Source organism: Hippopotamus amphibius, chromosome 17 (assembly GCF_030028045.1).
Source record: "Hippopotamus amphibius kiboko isolate mHipAmp2 chromosome 17, mHipAmp2.hap2, whole genome shotgun sequence".
Taxonomy (NCBI): domain Eukaryota; kingdom Metazoa; phylum Chordata; class Mammalia; order Artiodactyla; family Hippopotamidae; genus Hippopotamus; species Hippopotamus amphibius.
The window spans coordinates 21,823,305-21,843,510 of NC_080202.1; the positions used below are offsets into that span (position 1 = coordinate 21,823,305).

Genomic DNA, 20,206 nt, shown 5'->3' on the forward strand with positions numbered 1-20,206 from the left:
GTGGATTAAAGCAAATAATGTTGTTTTGTTTTGGTTTTAGAATTGGTGAGTGAAATTGATAGTATCATGATTTAATTAATAAGTACAGCCTGAGGAATGGGCTTTATCCACATCCATTTGTATCTCCATATCTTTGTAAATTATCTTCTTCAGTCATGTACACATTTAAACCAAGCAGACTGAATCCAGGAGTCAGCTCTTTGGCTGAATCCAAGGTGTTATATTATTTTAAAAAAAAAAATGGGAAAAAGAAAAAAGAAAAAAATCATTCATAAATAAACCAGAGCAAAAGGATTTTGTGCTGTTAATATTTTACGTGCTATGGCATTATATTTCATTTTTACCTAATTATTTAAAAGTTTCTATTTCTGCATGTTTTATGCATATATTAGTATAATAGCACATGTATATAATTTATAAATAATATTGGGAGTTAATCAGAATTTAAGTTTAAACCATTGTCATATTGAAGTCATTTAAGCAAATAAAGCCTCTATGTTGTATGTAAAGATTAAGAAAACTTCCAAATCATTCTTTATTCACCTCCAATAGGAAGAAAATGGGAATAAATTGAGTTTTGTAGGTTTTTAATCGAAGTTACTCAGCTCTTACTAGGTTATGCTGCAGAAACAAAAATCCCCAAGCCTCAGTGACTTACAGAAACAGATTTATTTATTGTTTGTGATACGTGTCATTTATGAGTTGCCTCCAGTTCAGCTCCATGTTCTCTTTATCCCGAGACCCTTACCTAGGACATCCCAGACTCTTGGCATAAGTGAAAAGAGATGGCCAAACCCTGTGGTGTCTTTTAAAGCTTTCTCTCAAGGTAGGATTTATCAATTGCTTCTCACAAACTAATGTGGCCAAAAACCAATGAGGGAGTATACCAGGAGGAATGCACACAGCATAGGGATGTGTCAGCTTATAGTAAGGGCAGCATGTAATTGGAAGCAATGTACCAAAGAATACCATGTGTTTCTAGTTAAGATTTAGTAAGCTTACCACTGAATCTTAACAACTGATACATTTTTTAAAAATTATTATTATTATGGCCACCATGAGGGATTGAACCTGTGCCCTCCGCAGTGAAATCATGGAGTCCTAACCACAGGACCACTAGGGAATGCCCACAATGTAAAAATTAATTTTCACACTAAACATTGTTTTATAATTATTTGAAAAAAAATTTTTAAGAGTTTGAAACAACCAAAAACAATAAGGATTTCTAACATGCAGAAAAACAATAAAAAGTGAACTACCAGATTTGATATCGCCCAGATACTTTCCCTGAGTATCAGGAGTTTAGAATGGTTCTAAAGTAAAGAAGCAGAAATCTTTTTCTTTAACCTGTAGTCTTGCTGACAGGCGTTATGCTGCTTGGAAGCTGCTCACCATTCTTAAAGAAGAAACTCATTCAGATCTTATTTTTCTCCCCCAGACTTAATAGCCTTAACCAAGCACAGACCTGTATGAAAAATACCCATTATTCTTTAATCATCCCTTAAATTTTTGAAGGGCGCGCTTTCAGATAAAAGTCAAAGATGAAAATTAGTCTTGGTTGCCACATAGCCCTCCACTCCCCAAAACTCTTAAAAAGAACACACTATGAAAGATTTAGAATAAATTTTAAAGTTATTATTCAAAATATTTCAAGTATATAGGTAAGAATAGCCTATATGATGAACATGTGTGAGCCAATTGCACAGCTTTATCAAAACATTTTTAGTTAAACTTTTAATTTTGAGGTAAATGTCTGTACGTGCGATGTAAGAAATAATACAAAGAGATCCTTTCCCTGTTTCTCCCAGTGGTAACGACTTACAGAACTGTAGAATAATATCACAGCTGGGATGTTGGCACGGATACAGTCAAGATACAGAACATTCCCATCACCCCAGGGATCTCCTCATGTTGCCATTTTATAGCCAAATTCATCTCCCTCCCACTTCATACCCCCAACCCTTGCCAATCATTAATATGTTCCCCATTTCTAGAATTATGTGATTTTAACAATGTTACCTAAATTGAATCACTAACCTTTTGAGATTAGCTTTTTTCCTTCTACATAATTCCTTTGAAATTCATCCAATGAAATCCATCCATTTCTTGTTTGCATCAGTATTTCTTTCATTTTTATTGCTGAGTAATATTCCATTATTGTATATACTACTGTTTAACCATTTACCCATTGAAGGACATCTGGGCTGTTTTTGCTTTTTAGCTAGGACAAATAGAGGTTTTTGTGTGAACATAAGGCTTCATTTCTCTGGGATTAATGCCCAGGAATGCTGGGTGGCATGGTATTTGGATGTTTAGTTTTTAAAGAAACTGTTAAACTGTTTTCTAGAGTGGTCATACCCTTTTACATTCTCACCAGCAACATATGAGTGATGCAGTTTCTCTGCATCCTCACTAGCATTTGGTGGTGTTATTTTTTATTTTAGCCAGTCCGATAGCTGTGTTGTGATATCTCATGATTTTAATTTGCATTTCCCTAATGACTAATGTCAAAGGAAATTCAGGGAGCTTTACTTGATATGGGTATTTTATTGGGCAAGAAACAAACTGTTCCCCAACAGGGAGAGCGCAAACCAGTTACAGTTCATTATAAACATGAATGAGTACATTGTTTTCTACTGTGATTAGTTTCTAGAAACTTACTTTCCTTTTCATTGCTAAGCTTACTTGATTGTAGCTGATTAGCTAGGAAACTGTAAGGTCCCATTGACAAGAAGAAAGCTTAGATTTTGTTTAAGGTCAGAGTCAGCATTTCAGGGAAATCAGGACAGTGTTACATTTTGGTTACCTGAAGGTGAGCCTTTGGTCTAGGGGTATGTTCAGAGTGCAGCCTCCATGTTGATTTCTCTTTAACACTAATGATGCTGGATATCTTTTCATGTACTTATTTGTCATCATTACATTCTCTTTGGAGAAATGTCCTTTTGGTCTTCTGTCCATTTTCTAGTAGGATTTTTTTGTTATTTTACTGTTGAATTGCAAATATTTTCTCCCAGTCTGTAACTTGTTGTCTTAGTCTGTTCAGGCTGCTATAACAAAGTACCAGAGATTGGGTAGCTTATAAACAACAGAAATTTATTTTTCACAGTTTTAGAGGCTGGAGGTCCAAGATCAGAGTGCCAGCATAGTCAGGTGGGGGCCCTCTTCCAGGTCACAGACTTTTAGTTGTATCCTCCTGGGGGGTGGAAAGGGGCTAGGGGGCTCTGTGGGACCCCTTTTTAAGAGGGCTAATCCCATTCATGAGGCTTCCACTCTCCACCTCCCAAAGACCCTACCCACTAATACCATCACCTTTGGGGGTTAGGATTTCAACATGTGAATTTGGGGGAGACACAAACATTCAGACCATAACACTTGTCTTTTCATCCTCTTAACAATGTTCTTCTCAGAGAAAAAAAATTTAATTTTGATGAAATCCAGTTTATCAGTTTTTCATTTTGTGAAACATGCATTGGTATAAGTCTGAGAGTTCGTCACCTTGCCCTAGATCCTGAAGACTTTCCTCATATGTTTTTTTCCCTAAAAGTTTTATAGTTTTACATTTTACATTTAAGTCCATGGTCCATTTTGAGTTAGTTTTTGTACAAGATATGAGACTTTGGTTGAGGTTTATTTTTTGCCAATGGATGTCCGATTGCTTCAGCAACATTTGTTGAAAAGGCTGTCCTTCCTACATCAAAGTGCTTTTGTATTTTTGTCAAAATCAGTTGGGCATGTTTATGTAGGTGTTTTTCTAGGTTCTCTGTTCCATTCCATTGACTTATGTGTCTGCTAGTCTTGATTACAGTAGCTGTGTAACACTGATTCCTCCCATGTTTTCTCCAACTTTATTGCAGTAAAATACACATCGTTTACCATCCTAACCATTTTTAAGTGTACAGTTCAGTGGTATTAAATATATTCACATTCTTGTGCAGCCATTACCACCATCCATCCTCATACCTATTGTACAATAACTCCCCATTTTTACCTCCCTCCTGCCCCATGCATCCACCATTATATACTTTAGGTCAATGTTTTTTGTTTTTTGGGGGTTTTTTTTGGCCGCACCGCATGGCACCTGGGATCCTAGTTCCCCTACCAGGGATTGAAGCCACACCCCCTGCACTGGAAGTGCAGAGTGTTAACCACTGGACTGCCAGGGAAGTCCCTAGGTCTTTATGATTTTGATTGCTCTAAGTACCTCATGTAAGTAGAATCATACAGTATTTGTCTTTTTGTGACTGGTTTATTTTCAGTTAGCGTAATGTGCTCAAGGTTTATCCATGTTGTAGCATAATGCAAATTTCCTTCCTTTTTAAGACTAACATTTCATTGCATGTATGTACCACATTTTACTTATCCATTCATTGGTCTGAGGACACTTGGGTTGCTTCCATGTTTTATCTATTGTGAATAATACTGTTAGGAATACGAGTACAAGTATCTCTTCTAGACTCTTCTCTCAATTCTTTTGGGTATATACTCAGAAATGGAATTGCTGGGTCATATGGTAATCCTGTTTTAATTTTTTGAGGAACCTCCATACTGTTTTCCACAGCAACTGTAACCATTTTATTCCTACCAACAATATAAAAAAGTTCCCATTTTTCCACTTTCTTGCCAGCACTTATTTTCTGTTTTTTGATGGGAGCCATCCTAATGGGTGTGAGGTGGTACCTCATTATACTTTTGATTTGCATTCCCTAGTGATTAGTGATGTTGAGTATCTTTTCATGTGCTTATTGGCCATTTGTATATCTTTGGAGAAATGTCTGTTCAATTCCTTCGCCCATTTTTGAATTGAGTTTTTTGTTGTTGAGTTTTAGGAGTTTCCTATTTAGTTTGGATATTAATCCCTTATCATATATGTGATTTGCAAATATTATCTCCCATTCTGTGGGCTGCCTTTTTATTCTGTGGATTGTGCCCCCCCCCTTTTTTTTAAGATTTTTTATTTATTTATTTTTGGCTGCGTTGGGTCTTCGTTGCTAAGCATGGGCTTTCTCTAGTTGTGGCGAGCGGGGGCTGCTCTTCATTGTGGTGCTCAGGCTTCTTTTTTTTTATTTTATTTTTTTATTTATTTATTATTTTTTTGGGGGGTATCCCAAGTTCAGTCATCTGTTTTTATACACATATCCCCGTATTTCCTCCCTCCCTCGACTGCCCCCCACCCTCCCCGTCCCAGTCCTCTAAGGCATCTTCCATCCTCGCGTTGAACTCCCTTTGTTATACAACAACTTCCCACTGGCTGTCTGTTTTACAGTTGGTAGTATATATATGTCTGTGCTACTCTCTCACTTCGTCTCAGCTTCCCCTTCACCCCCCACCCCCCCAAACCTCAAGTTCTCCAGTGCATCCTCTGCATCTGCGTCCTTGTTCTTGTCTTGTCACTGAGTTCATCAGTACCATTTTTAGATTCCGTATATGTGAGTTAGCATACAATATTTGTCTTTCTCTTTCTGACTTACTTCACTCTGTATGACAGACTCTAGGTCTATCCACCTCATTACATATAGCTCCATCTCATCCCTTTTTTATAGCTGAGTAATATTCCATTGTGTATATATATATATATATATATATATGCCACATCTTCTTTATCCATTCATTTGTTGATGGGCATTTAGGTTGCTTCCATGTCCTGGCTATTGTAAATAGTGCTGCAATAAACATTATGGTGCATGTTTCTTTTGGGATTATGGTTTTCTTTGGGTATATGCCCAGTAGTGGTATGACTGGATCATATGGTAGTTCTATTTGTAGTTTTTGAAGGAACCTCCAAATTGTTTTCCATAGTGGCTGTACCAACGTACATTCCCACCAACAGTGCAGGAGACTTCCCTTTTCTCCACACCCTCTCCAACATTTGTTGTTTCCAGGTTTTGTGATGATGGCCATTCTGACTGGTGTGAGGTGATACCTCATTGTGGCTTTGACTTGCATTTCTCTGATGATTAGCGATGTTGAGCATCTTTTCATGTGTTTGTTGGCCATCTGTATGTCTTCTTTGGAGAAATGTCTATTTAGGTCTTCTGCCCATTTGTGGATTGGGTTATTTGCTTTTTTGGTATTAAGCTGCATGAGCTGCTTGTATATTTTGGAGGTTAATCCTTTGTCCGTTGTTTCACAGGCAACTATTTTTTTCGTGCTCAGGCTTCTTATTGTGGTGGTTTCTCTTGCTGTGGAGCATGGGCTCTAGGCATGCAGACTTCAGTAGTTGTGGCTCTCAGGCAGTAGAGTGCAGGCTCAGTAGTTGTGGCACATGGGCTTAGTTGCTCCAAGGCGTGTGGGAATCTTCCCGGCCCAGGGATCGAAACTGTGTCCCTTGCATTGGTAGGTGGATTCTTAATCACTGTGCCTCCAGGGAAGTCTTGATTATGCCTCTTAATGTACAGATTTTAAAAATTTTCATGAAGTCTAACTTGTCTATTCTTTCTTTCATTGCCTGTACCTTTTGTGTCTATTCAAGAAAACATTGCCAAATTCAGTGTTATGAAGTTTCTGTTCTGTGTTTTTTACTGAGAGTTTTATTGTTTTAGATTCTTAATCCATTTGGAGTTGATTTTTGTATATGGTGTTGGGTAAGGGTCCAATTTTGTTGAAAACTACCATTGGTTGAAAAGACTGTCTCTTACCTGTGGTCTTGGTACCTTTATCAAAAATCTTTTGACCTGTATATGCAAGGGTTTATTTCTGGGCCTTCTGTGATTTTCCATTGGTCTACATGCCTTACTTTATGCCAGTACCATTACTGTTTTGATTACTGTAGTCTGATAGTAGGAAATCAGGAAACCTGAGTCCTCCAATTTTGTTTTTCTTTTTCGAGATTGTTTTGGCTATTTCAGGGTCCCTTGAGATTCTGTATGAATTTTAGGATGGGTTTTTCTATTTCTGCAAAAGTGTCCTTGGAGTTTTTATAGAGATTGCTTTTGCCGATTACTTTGGGTAATACGGACATATTAACAATATTAAGTCTTCCAACCCATGAAGCATGGGCTGTATTTCTATTTATTTGTGACTTCTTTCATTTCTCTCAGCAGTGTTTGGTAGTTTTCATTGGATGTCTTTCACCTCCTTGGTTAACTTAGTTCCTAAGTATTTTTCTTTTTGATGCTATTGTAAATGGAATTGTCTTTGTAATTTCCTTTTTGTTTCATCTTTTGTGTATAGAAATGCACGTGATTAAAACATGATTATTTTAATGTCAAGGCTTTTCTAGGGGTACATACCTCACTTTCTTAGTGCTTAGGGAGAAATACAGTCTGAAAGCTTTATTTTGTTTCCATTTAGTATTTGAACAATATACTTCTATAAGTTCTAGAAAGTCCATTTCTCATTTGATTTTGAGCACTTGATGCCTTTTTTGTGTGTGGGGGGGGAAGAGTAATTGTTTCTGCTGACATTCCTTCACCTCTCTTGGCTCCCACACCCTATAGTGAGGTTGGCTTATGATTTTTGTGTGTTTACTTTGTACCTGCCACTTTGCTGAATTCATTTATTAGTTCTAACAGCTTTTTTGTGGAGTCTTTATGATTTTCTACACATAAGATCGTATCATCTGCAAACAGAGATCATTTTACTTCTTCCTTTATAATTTGGATGCCTTTTATTCCTTTATTTCCCTAATTGCTCTGGTTAGAACTTCCACTACTATTTTGAATACAAGTGGTAAGTGGGCATCCCTGCCCTATATTTATTTTCTTTTTGGCCACGCCATGCAGCATGTGGGATCTTAGTTCCCCCGACCAAGGATCGAACCCGTGCCCACTGCAGTTGAAGAGCAGAGTCTTAACCACTAGGTGGCCAGGAAAGTCCCCCCGGCCTATTTCTGATCTTAGAGAAAAACTGTCTTTCACCATTGAGTATGATGTTCACTGTGGGTTTTTCATATATAACCTGTATTGTGTTGAGGTAATTTTTTTCTGTTCCTAGTTTGTTGAGTGTTTTTTGTCATGAAATGGTGTTGTATTTTGTCAAGTGCTTTTTTGCATCCTTTGAGATGATTATGTGGATTTTCCCCTTTCATTCTGTTAGTGTGGTATATTACATAGATCATTTTTCATATATTGAACCATCGTTGCACTACAGGAATAAATCCCAGTTGGTCATGGTTTATAATCCTTTTACTATGCTGCTGAATTCTGACGGCTGTTGTTTTGTTGAGGATTTTTGCATTAGTGTTCATAAGGGATATTGATCTGTAGTTTCTTTTCTTGTAGTGTCTTTGTCTGGCTTTGATACTAGGGTTATGCTGGTCTTAGCATAACCTCTCTCCTCATCAATTTCTGCAAAAATTTTAGAAGAATTGTTATTATTTCTTCTTTAAATGTTTGGTATAATTCGCCAACAAAACCATCAGGGCCAGGGCTTTTCTTTGTTGGGAGATTTGATTACTGATTCAATCTCATTAGCTATAGAAGCCTGATTCCTCTCGTGTTGTTATTATTTTAAGAATTGTTTTAACTGTTCTAAGTTCCTTTGCCTTTCCATAAAATTTTAGAATAATGTTGTCTAGATCTACAAAAACTCTTGCTGGAGTTTTGATAGGAATTATATTAAACCTTTATATCAGCTTGGGGGAAACTGACATCTTTAATATGTAGATTCTTTCAATATATGAACATGGTATGTCTCTCCATTTTTTTAAGGTCTTTGGTTTCTTTCATCAGCATTGTGTAGTTTTCAGCATACCCGTCTTGTATATGTTTTGTTAGATTTACATCTAAGTATTTCATTCTTTTGAGTAATTGTAAATGTCATTGTATTGTTAATTTCAGTGTCATGTTCTTTGCTAGTATATAGAAATACAAATTGATTTCTCTATATTTGTCTTGTAACCTGAAACCTTGCTGAGCTCACTTATTAGTGCTAAGAATTTTTGTGTCGATTGCTTGCGATTTTCTTAGACAGTCATGTCATCCTTTTATCAAGTTTTAACCTACCATATTTGCCTTACATTTTTTAAAAGACTTTAACAATAGTTATAATTTTCTTCCTCTGCTTCCCCAGAGATAGTTATCACTATCATGAACTCATTTTTTATTATTTCCATATGTATTTTATACTTTTTAATATATGTTTGTATATTTATAAATGTTATATAATATTTTCTAGGTTTTAAAATTTTACATCAGTGTGTTCCCTTCTGCACTTGATTTTTTTCGTTTAACATTGTTTTTCTCCAAGATTTATCCCAGCTGTAGAATGATGCCAGGTTTGTTCACGTAGCTGCTAGTAGTAATCCATTGTATGTATATGCATTCTTCTATTGATGGACGTTTACGCTACTTCCAGTTTTTTGCTCTGTTTTGGTTTTATTGATTTCTAAAAGTTCATTATATATTCTGGATTCTAACCTTTGTGTTTATTTGTACTGTCAACATCTCCTTCTAGACTTTGGCTTTCCTCTTAATTTTGTTTATGGTATGTTTTGTAGACGTTAAGTCAGATGGATAAATCTTTTCTTTTACGGTTTGAGCTTTTTGTGTCTCATCTAAGACATAGTCCGACCCTGAGGTAATAATGATATTCTCCTGTATTTTCTTATTAAAAAATTTAAAGTTTCTTTTTACATTTAGGTCTTTAACCTACCTGGAAGTGTTCTTTGGTATCTTTGTGAGGCTGAAGAGTCTAATTTTATTATTGTCCATTTGAGTAGACAGTTGTCCCCCAAATCATTTATCAATAGCCCATTCTTTTTTAGCATGGCATGAGGGATCTTAGTTCCCCAACCAGGGATTGAACCCCTGCCGCCTGCAGTAGAAGCACAGAGTCCTAACCACTGGACTGCCAGGGAGTTCCCCTCACTAGCCCATTCTTTATTGTTGATTTTTAAGATTACTCCTGTAAATCAAATTTCTTTATATGTTTTGGATTAGTTTTTGAGCTCTTCTATTTGTCCCATTGCTATGCCTGTTTGTCTCTACATCAATAAATATCTTACTGTCTTAAGTGTTCTCACCCAAGATAAGCCTTGATATCTCATAATCTGGGTCCTTGTTCTTTTAAAGAATTATAGCTGTTCATGGTCATGTCCCCTTCACTATAAATTTTGAGATAAGCATGTCAAATTCCATATAAAACTTATTGTGATTTTGATTGAAATTGACATTTTTACTCTTTTAGTCTTACTGTCATACCTCTTCCACTTACTCAAGTCTTCAGTAGCCTTCAGTATCCTTCAACTTGGGAGTGAACTTCTTTATCTTTTAGTCTTTTTGGTAATTTATTGGCTGTATCTCAGATTTATGACTGATTTCTTTTGCTGTGTTATTCACTCACTGTATAGCCAAGGATTAGTATCTCTTAACCTTTCGGTTTATCTAGATTTCAAAAGAATGTATAAAATTAGATATGAAATGTATAAAGTTACTTTTTAGGAGTAGGAGAAACACAAAATGCTATTTAGTGAGTTTGAATCTTCTTTGAAGAACAGAATTGTGTAAATAGAAAGGTAATATGTATAATAACACCTTTTTTTAAATTTATTTATTTAATTGGCTGTGTTGGGTCTTTTTTTGCTGTGTGCAGGCTTTCTTTGGTTGCAGTGAGTGGGGGCTACTCTTCATTGTGGTGCGCAGGCTCCTCGTTGCCGTGGCTTCTCTTGTGGCGGAGCACATGCTCTAGGCGCGTGGGCTTCAGTACTTGCAGCACATGGCCTCAATAGTTGTGGCTCACAGGCTCTAAAGTGCAGGCTCAATAGTTGTGATGCACGGGCTCTAAAGCTCAGGCTCAATAGTTGTGGTGCACGGGCTTAGTTGCTCCGGGGCATGTGGGATCTTCCTGGAGCAGGGATCGAACCTGTGTCCCCTGCATTGGCAGGTGGATTCTCAACCACTGCGCCACCTAGGAAGCCCTCATTCTTTATTATATTTGTGGAATATATCATTTTGTCTTTTAGCCTATATGATTTGGGTGGTTTCTTTTGTGTTTTATGTGCCTTGGGTAAACTAAGTCAAAATTTAGAAAGAAATTTAATCCCTCACCACAAAAAAGAAATGGCAATTATATGACATGACAGAGGTGTTAGCTAATGTTATGGTGTTAATCATTTTGCAGTATATAAGCGTATCAAATCAACATGTTGCACACCTTAAACTTTATACAATATTACATATCAGTTATATCTGAGTGAAACTGTAAAAAAAAATAAGGAACTGATTAAATTATAGATGGGGGGGGAGAAACGTAACACTAGGACTATAGCACTAATTTTTAGCAGCAGGAGAACCACACTATGATTAAAAATAAGTATGCATAGCCACCACTACCCAAGATTTAGAACAGAGAGTGTTAGTAATTAAGCAGTGTTACTTGCAGCTCCAGTTGTAAAGTACTGGAAATCATTCACAAGCCTTCCAGGCTGCTAGTATTTATTGAGCAGGTATATGAACAGAAACAGGAAAAAAAAAAAAAAAGAAAAAATTTAAGTCTGAATTTTGTGGTGGTTATTGGTAACTGGAGAGGCAGCATAGCATAATGATGGAGAACATGGATTTTGGAACCAGAAACTGCCTGGTTCTAATCCTGGCTCTGTCACTTGCCAGTAATGAGTGAGATACTTAACTATTTTCTGCTCCAGTTTCCTCATCTGTAAAATGAGAATAATAGTAGCACCTACTGCATAGGTTTGTTGCAATGACTGAGTTAATTAATACATGAAAAGCACTTAGGAAAGTCCCTGGAGCATAGTACAGGCTTCCCGTGTTTGTTATTACTGAGGTCGTCTTATTGCTCATGATCAGAAACATCCCTAACTCTGCTGACCTTACATATGTTGAGAATAATGTATGCCTAGTTCTGACATATGGCAGGAACACAGTAAAATGATACCTATAACTATTATGTTCTTTTTTTCTTTTTTTTTTTTTTTATAAATTTATTTATTTATTTTATTGGCTGTGTTGGGTCTTTTTTGCTGTGTGCGGGCTTTCTTTTTAGTTGCGGTGAGTGGGGGCTACTCTTTGTTGTGGTGCGCAGGCTCCTCATTGCCATGGCTTCTCTTGTGGCGGAGCACAGGTCTAGGTGCGTGGGCTTCAGGAGTTGCAGCACATGGACTCAATAGTTGTGGCTCACGGGCTCTAAAGCACAGGCTCAATAGTTGTGGCACATGCGCTTAGTTGCTCCGCGGCATGTGGGATCTTCCTGGAGCAGGGATCGAACCGTGTCCCCTGCATTGGCAGACGGATTCTTAACCACTGCACCACCTAGGAAGCCCATGTGTTCTTTTTTTCTTATCTAGTTGCTTAATTCTGTATTTGCTTGAGGAATCTTATTTTGTTTCAGAAAAAATTGAATTGTTACTGTTTTGGAGAGTGTTCTATTCTGTCATCAATATTGTTCCTAATGTATAAAGTATATTTCTAATGTATAAAGATAATTATTTTTACAATAGTTGCTATATATTTGTTCATGTGTACTAGACAATGTTCTAGGTGCTTTACACATGTAATACTTCCAGACCTTAAAACAATCTTCCACTGTTTCAGTAAAGGTTCAGAACAAGGTGGTATTTTGGGTAAGTTCAAAAGAAATACTTTTTTTTTTAATTGGAGGGAAACACTAACATTTCCGTTAAAGGAAAACCAGAAGAAAAAAAAAAACCTTTAAGGCAAAAAGCTTTAAAAGCCTGGAGGTAAAGAGGGTATTTCATTTTGATAAGAGGTTAAATTCACCAGAAAGATATAACAGTTTGTATGCACCTAAGAACCTGGCCTCAAAATGTATGACAGAAACTGACAGAAAAACAAGGAGAAATAGACAAACCCGCAATCAATAAAGATACAGGTTTAAACAACCTCCTTAACAAACTTGACTAGTGGATAATAGGACACTGTTCCCAACAATTGTGAAATATACTTTCTTTTTAAGAAAACATGGAATGTTTATTAAAATTGAAATATGCTGGGCCATAGCAAATCTCAAGAAACGTCAATCTTGAAATCTTACATAATAGGAGTCCTCATAGTAGGATCCTCCAATGTTGGGGATCCATTTGAGATTTGCAGTCAAGAATTTAAGGCAAATCCTCAAGGTTTTTCTCTCCAGCAAGATTAAGTGGTTTGGTTGTAAGGATAAGAGAAGGTGATTAGTTGACTAACCAGGAATGAGGTTTCTCAGGAGACCATACAGAGGAAGCCAGAGGTAAGGGAGCTAAGGATGTTTACAAGGGCATTTAATTATTGACACCTGGAGTCTAAGCTAAGCAAGAAGAGGAGTGAGGACATGATGACGGTGATGAATAGTGGGAAAGTGGTAAGATTAATGGATGGGACAGAGGTATTAATGAAATAAGAGCATTGCTGTTGTGCATGAGCTGGAGGGATAGAAGATGGTGCTTAAGTGTTGGGATGCTTGAAATCGAGATTTTTGGAGATGATGCAGTTACTGGGGTAGATGATCAGGGGGATGGCCGTGGAATGGGAAGAGGGAATGGTATGTTGGACATGGTTGTGATGAAGAGACCTGAAAGGCCACAGTGTTAGATGAGTCATCCATATGATTACTGACGTCACCAAGAGCAGTTTAGGAGTAGAATGGGCCATAGCGAGGTTCTGAAGCCTTTAGTTGAAGAGTGAGGGAGTTGAGGGTCAGTAGATGAGATAAACAAGTTAGGATAGTAAATGATGAAGTCGAATAGCAAGAAATTAAAATGTGTTCAGCTTTTTGAAGGAAAAGAGAGAAGAAAAAGGGATGAGAATAAGCAAGGAGGAATACTGCCCATCTACAGGAGATGTTGGATGAAAAGTAGCAATCTCCAAATGAGGGGGCTTCCAGGGACAGCCAATTTTCAGGTTAGGGAACTGAAGGGGACCTGTTCAGGGAGAAGCTTGAAGAATAGAGGAATTTTCACTCAGTAAAAACTATCCACCGCCAGCATTTGCATCCTTCTCAGCATCATGATTCACGTTAGATTCTGTGGTTCGCTATTGTGTGATACTAGGCTTTTTTTTTTTTTAATACTATTCTTACCTCTGGACACTTCAGTAAACTTTATACTGTTGCATTGATATGTCATTCATTATTGATTAAATATACTTTATTTTCTGTAAAAGTTTGGATATCAAGCCTATGATAACAAATATCAAAATAGCCATTATCCTATCACACATATTGGAAAATCGTGTTTAATCTCATTTGTAGAATAACTGCTGTATGCCAGGCTCTTATTTATTGCCAGAAATATAGAGACATTTAAGATATGATACCCCTTCTCAGTGTGGATCATTGAGCTCACCAGATACAACTTGTGAGTTATACACACAAACAACCTTACACACACAACCTGAAAGATTTTGTACACAGCCTTACACACACAGACTGAAAGATTTTACACACATACCCTCAGACTGTTAGCAGTGGTGGTCCCCTTGAAAACATGAAGGAGATGGAAGGGGCAAGATACTAAAAGGAGCTTTTCAATTTTAGCCTATGTTCTTTGACTCTTCTATTAAAATACATTTATAGGGACTTCCTAGATGGCGCGGTGGCTAAGAATCCACCTGCCAGTGCAGGGGACACGGGTTCAATCCCTGCTCCAGGAAGATCCCACATGCCGCGGAGCAGCTAAGCCCGTGCGCCGCAACTATTGAGCCTGTGCTTTAGAGCCCATGAGCCACAACTACTGAAGCCCACGCGCCTAGAGCCCGTGCTCTGCCACAAGAGTAGCCCCAGCTCACTGCAACTAGACAAAGCCCATGTGCAGCAGTGAAGACCCAGCACAGCCAATAAATAAATAAATTTTTAAAAAAAATTTTTTAAATGCATTTGTATGGTTTGTTAATAAAAAATATTAAGAAATCTTCTATTAAAATGCCTTGATATAGTTCATTGATTAAAAATAAGAAAATTTATGGAAGTTAGTTTTTCTCTGTAGTAAGTAAAAGGAGAAATTGTGGGGACTTCCCTGGCGGTCCAGTGGTTAAGACCCTGTGCTTACACTTTAGGGAGCACAGGTTCGATCCCTGGCTGTGGAACTGACCTCACATGTCTTGCGGTGCAGCCAAAGGGGGAAAAAAAAGAAAAACAATAAAAGGAGAAATTGTGTTTTTTAAGCCTAAGCCTTTGTCTGTTTTTTCTAGGCAGGGATACCAATGGGACCAATACCAGCAGGAGGAATGCCTTACCTGGGACAAGCACCGTTTCTGGGAATGCGTCCTCCAGGCCCACAGTACACTGCAGACATGCAGAAGCAGTTTGCCGAGGAGCAGCAGTAAGAGACCTCAGGATAAAGATACACGATAACAATCAACTTTAAAATTGTCAAATGATCTGTAGTGCAGATTGAAGCTCAAACAGTCACAGTGCCTTTAAAACTCTTTAAAAGTGTAAACCAGAAGGACCTTAGAGATCCTGTAATTCCGTCCTCTGCCTTTACATCTGGGGAATGTGAGGTCCAAAGAAATAAACAGCTTGTCAGCCCTGGGTTTCACAGTTACTAGAAAGACCTGGACCTGAGTGCAGGCTTCCTGATTCCCAGAACGATTGCTCTTTCTCATGTATGGTACTGCCTCCCCAAGTAGAAGTTTCTTTTTCGTTTGCACAGTAAAGAGTGTTTTTATTTTGCTACCTCCATATCTGTTTTTTGACATTGTTTTGAATATAAAATGTTGTCTCCTCCCCTTGCAAATTAGACAGGAAATCAGTTCATGACTGTGATCTAGGTAAATCATTTTTTAGACTTATTTCATACATTTGGAAATTAATATAGTGGTGAAATAGGATTGTCTTCAGAAAGATATCAGTGAAGTTTTTAGCTCTAGAAATGCAAGATGACATTGCTGAAGCTGTTAGTAGAAGAAATATGAATATAACAGTTGATAACCCCAGAAGCTGGCTCTTTACTAGATTGTGTTTCCTTCAGAAAACGATTTGAACAGCAGCAAAAGCTCTTAGAAGAAGAAAGAAAAAGACGCCAGTTTGAAGAGCAGAAGCAAAAGCTCAGACTTCTGAGTAGTGTGAAACCCAAGGTAACGTATTCCACCCCACAGCGCACAGCACACCCCCCTACATGTGCTTCTCCTCATTCAGTGGATTTTGTCACATGGGCACCAGCCCAAGCTGAGCCTGTGGTGGATTCATTTTGATTTTGTCGAAGTCCAAAAGTGAAGGACTTTTCATTTCCTGTGAAGATACTTTATTGTTGAAAGGGATGGCATATCAGCCATTACCTTCTCAGCTCTTGTTTACTGCCTTTGGAATGCTTATAATCTTTTCTTGGGAAGCATTAATACTGGATAGTTAATATCTAACAGCTGTAGCCTGAAGTACTTCTAAATGGTCATTTTAATAATATTCTGTAGAGTGTTGTTTTATGCATTTGCTTTATACCAGTGTTTTTCTGACTTCAGAAAGACAGAATTCATTGTCCAAAGTATGTGGTAAAAATATTGGAAATAGACAAATATCTGCACTTTTCGTTCAACTTATGTGGATTTAGGATGAATGAAATATATATACATTTATTTTCTCCCAGGCAGGAGAGAAGAGTAGAGATGATGCTTTGGAAGCCATAAAAGGAAACTTAGATGGGTTTTCCAGAGATGCTAAGATGCACCCTACTCCAGCATCACACCCTAAGAAACCAGGTAGTTTTAACTTAAAAATCTTCTTTTGTTGGAAGGTGCTTTATAGTCCCTGCGTGTTTAATTGGCCACTGTGTGTGGGGGGGGGGGGGGCGGAGTGAGCGTTGAACTCCTTCAAGCTAAGTACAGGTTTGGATATTTTAAAATTTACAGTGGGGTAAGAGCTCTGGTCTAGATAACTATCTTGGGAGGAGAAAACCTCTTTGTTCTTCTGGTAAATGTCAGTATGACAACTTTACTTGTAAATCTTCTGTGTAAATGAGTATGTTAACATTAGTAAAATCCATTCACTCAAAGCAATTGTAATAAAGGAGTTTATCATTCTCATTATTTTAAAGTAATTTTACTTTTTATTAACTGTTTCAGTTATTCAGTGTGATTAAACTTTCAAGTTTTCTAAATGACACCTTTAAAAAGTCGTGGATTTAATAATATTTCTTGTGAAAGTTTAGTTTTTTAAATACATTTCTTTGTAGTTTTTATTTTTATCATCAAGTAAGCAAAAGAAAAGTACCTAATAGAGCAGGGTAAAGGGATATTTGAGGAGGTTCTTTGCACGTGTTTTAAACATTTAGCAGTTGAAATGAGTCTTCACATAACTGTTACCACATCCTTTTTTAAAATTTGGTATTTTGACATTTTATTCTCAGCTGATTTCAAGACTAACATACCATTAATAGGTGAATAGTTTTCTTAAATCATTCAGTCAAGTACTATTTTCTGCTGGCATATATTACATTGACTGATTTTATCTTAAACCCTTATATTATAGTGCCTTTTACAGGTGATATCAGAAGGGAATAATCCAGTGTTGGCACAGTAATGAGTTCTTGACTTTCTGGGATAGCTTTGCCTCTGTGCTATTAATTTCACTTGTTAGATTGTATACTCAGATTATCATTACAAAAATATGCCCCAAAGTAAAATATATACTGAGATTGAAAAGGCAATGGATATTAGCAATCAGAATGCGTTCAGAAAGGAAAAGATACCTAAAAATGAAAATTATAAGCTGAATAAGCTAGTCAGTAGGTCATTTAAGAATAGTCATTGGAATGGTAAAACCAGACCCAGCATGGAACTTAGAAAAAGGAGAAGAAGGCAGAGAGGAATGGTCATTGTTAGGTCACATACTGTTCTATCCATAAAGAATGCCCCCTTTGGACAACCAGGTATGGTTTAACAACCTCATTGTTAAATGATAAATTGGTGCTTTGATGTTCAAGTAATCTCTTGAGTTCAGTCAACATGCATGCAGTTAACTGTTTCTAGGTAACTGCTTCATGCTTAGCCAGAAAAATACTTTTCTGAAGCAAGCCCAAGGAATTTCCAGAGCTTCTCCAGCTAGGGTCTTAAACCTAGGCCTAAAGCATATAGAAAGTTTCCAGCCTTTTTGCCACCAAAAGCATCTTTTAATTTTTGCCCACAGACTGTTTAAATATTGAATATACAAACTGTATAATATAATTTTTGTACTTCTTATTAATCATATATATATAGCTACAAGAGTTTATAAGCCAATATATATATCACATAGAATTAACATAATTCCAGTCAAATGCAAATAAATAGCCTAGCCTAAAAAAAGAAAAAGAAAAGGAAAAAAAAATTGGTTTAGCCTAAATAGTCAAGGATCCATTTTAAAATATCCGCAGTCGCTCTCAGTTTTCCATTATTGCTATTTTCTCCCAGTACTGGTCGGAGAAGCCAAATTGAGAACTTAAATATATACTCTCAGTAGCCATTATTAGAAGGGTTGAGATTCATCATGACATAGTTTTTTTTCTTTTTATTCATTCAGGCAGTAATTTTGCATCTTTCATAGAACTTTAATGCCTTTAGGTTTTATTTCATGGGTCCAAAAGAAATGGGTCCAAAAGAGAAGCACATAGTGTCCCCATTTTTTAAATGAGGGCCTTTTTTTTTTTTGCTCCTTGTGACATTAGACTTTAGTGTTACAGCAATAAAATGTGAAGAAGCAACAATAATAGTATTGTTAATGAGCCTCGTATTAAATGTAATCCCTGTAGAGAAGATTTTTACATAAGTGAATCTCATATTTATAATAGTAAAAAGCCACAGTGATGTTTATGTCAGAGGCAAAGATCTTTTAAACATAGCTCTTAGTCAGGGTTTACTTTCTTAAATTGGCTGTTATTTGACTGAGCACTTTATGGTGACCTGATTTTGATGCTTTTCACAGGAAAATATCACTTTGGTAATGTGTTTGATGTTCTTATTGCCTTTGTAATTTTCATTCCCCATATGGTAACTTTCATCCTCATGTGAAATATGAACTATGCTAAGTGTATGGATTAGTCGTGATTTATCAAAAATTACAAATATGGGTCATGTGTTGTTTTTTACTGGCATAGTGAAATTCAGTCATCAGTATGTATCTGTCTAAAGTGTACTTAGCAGTATATAGGTAGGTTCTCTTATTTATATTTGAGAAAATATTATCCAGATAAACAGATAAGTTGGGTTTCAAAAGTAATCACCACTTTGATGTAAATTAGTGGTCTCAAGGGAAAAAATTAGTGCCAGCCAAGTAAAAGAAGGAAAGAAATTTTGAGTTTTACATTTTTCTGGTTTTGAACCAAATGCAAAATATCGACAGCTATAAAACCGCTTTTTAAAAAAGACCAAAAAATTGTTTGTAAATAGACATCAAAGTGTTTTGCATTCATTGTATGATTCTGTTTGACTGTTGTTACATGTTATTTCTTATTCACCTCCACTGTTCATGTTTCATTATGTTCTTTTGGAGTTGTACTGCATCTTAATTTCTTTTCCCCTGTTGATTTTCATTTCTGTGTGTTTCATTGCCATTTTCCATTTTGCAGATTATCCCACATCATCTCATTCTACTAAAACTGTCTCCCCACCATGTGCCTTTCCTGCTGAGGAGGAGTTCAGTGACTTTATGCAGGGGCCTGTTGAAGTCCCCACATGTGGGCCTTCTTCCACTTTCCAGCCTTTTCAGTCTTTCCATCCCACCACCCCACTTGGCCAGTTGCATGCAAAGAAGGCTGGAGCACAGCCTCTCCCTCCAGGTCAGAGTCCAATGTCTGTTGCCTTACATGGTATCCCTGGGCAAATTCCTTATTTCTCTACTGCTTCAGCCTCATACAGTGTACAGAAAGTAGGTAACTCCTAGACTAGTAATGAAAGTATTTTAAAAATAATCTAGGATAGTTTATTTCACTTATATAAGTAGAATAATGCGGTGATGTTGGCGAAGAAACGTGCTTGAATATATGAGTACTGTTGAAATTCACCAAAGTAAGAATCTAGATTTTTTAATTCTGGGGGCCTCACGTTCTAGAAAAGTGATTTGAAACTTCTCCTAAATTAGAATCTGTTTAAACCACCTCAGAACAAACTGATTTCTTCAGATGATTCTTGTTTCGGGAAATCACCACTGTCATTTTCTTAAGAGTGATGAGCCAGGGAAGGCTGCTTTAGAAAGTGCTCTCTGCTTCAGTGATAAAGCACACGGTGGGCAGAAGCCCAGGCTCTCCATTTAATATCTGTTTGTCCTTGGACAAATCTTTACACATGTCTGTACCACAGTTTTATCACTTTCAGGGCTGGGGGCCAGTTACCCCTGTGTCTTGAGG

The 20,206-nt window shown here is 37.0% G+C and overlaps 1 protein-coding gene across 21 annotated transcripts in view; it reads left to right on the forward strand.

The window, feature by feature from the left end:
- Nucleotides 1–20,206, forward strand: part of SYNRG (synergin gamma) — an 85,928-nt gene that overhangs the window by 13,261 nt on the left and 52,461 nt on the right. For 12 of the 21 annotated variants that reach the window (XR_009049994.1, XM_057715699.1, XM_057715705.1 and 9 more), the window contains exons 4-7: nt 15,085–15,211; nt 15,863–15,968; nt 16,475–16,586; nt 19,430–19,639. Coding sequence is in view for 20 of the 21 variants with exons in the window: in XM_057715699.1 (XP_057571682.1) it covers nt 15,085–15,211; nt 15,863–15,968; nt 16,475–16,586; nt 19,430–19,639 (555 nt within the window). In the remaining variant the exon portion in view is untranslated. Of the gene's footprint in view, nt 1–15,080; nt 15,212–15,862; nt 15,969–16,474; nt 16,587–19,429; nt 19,640–20,206 lie in introns of all 21 variants that reach the window. The other 9 variants (XM_057715709.1, XM_057715710.1, XM_057715720.1 and 6 more) reach the window with 1 other exon arrangement.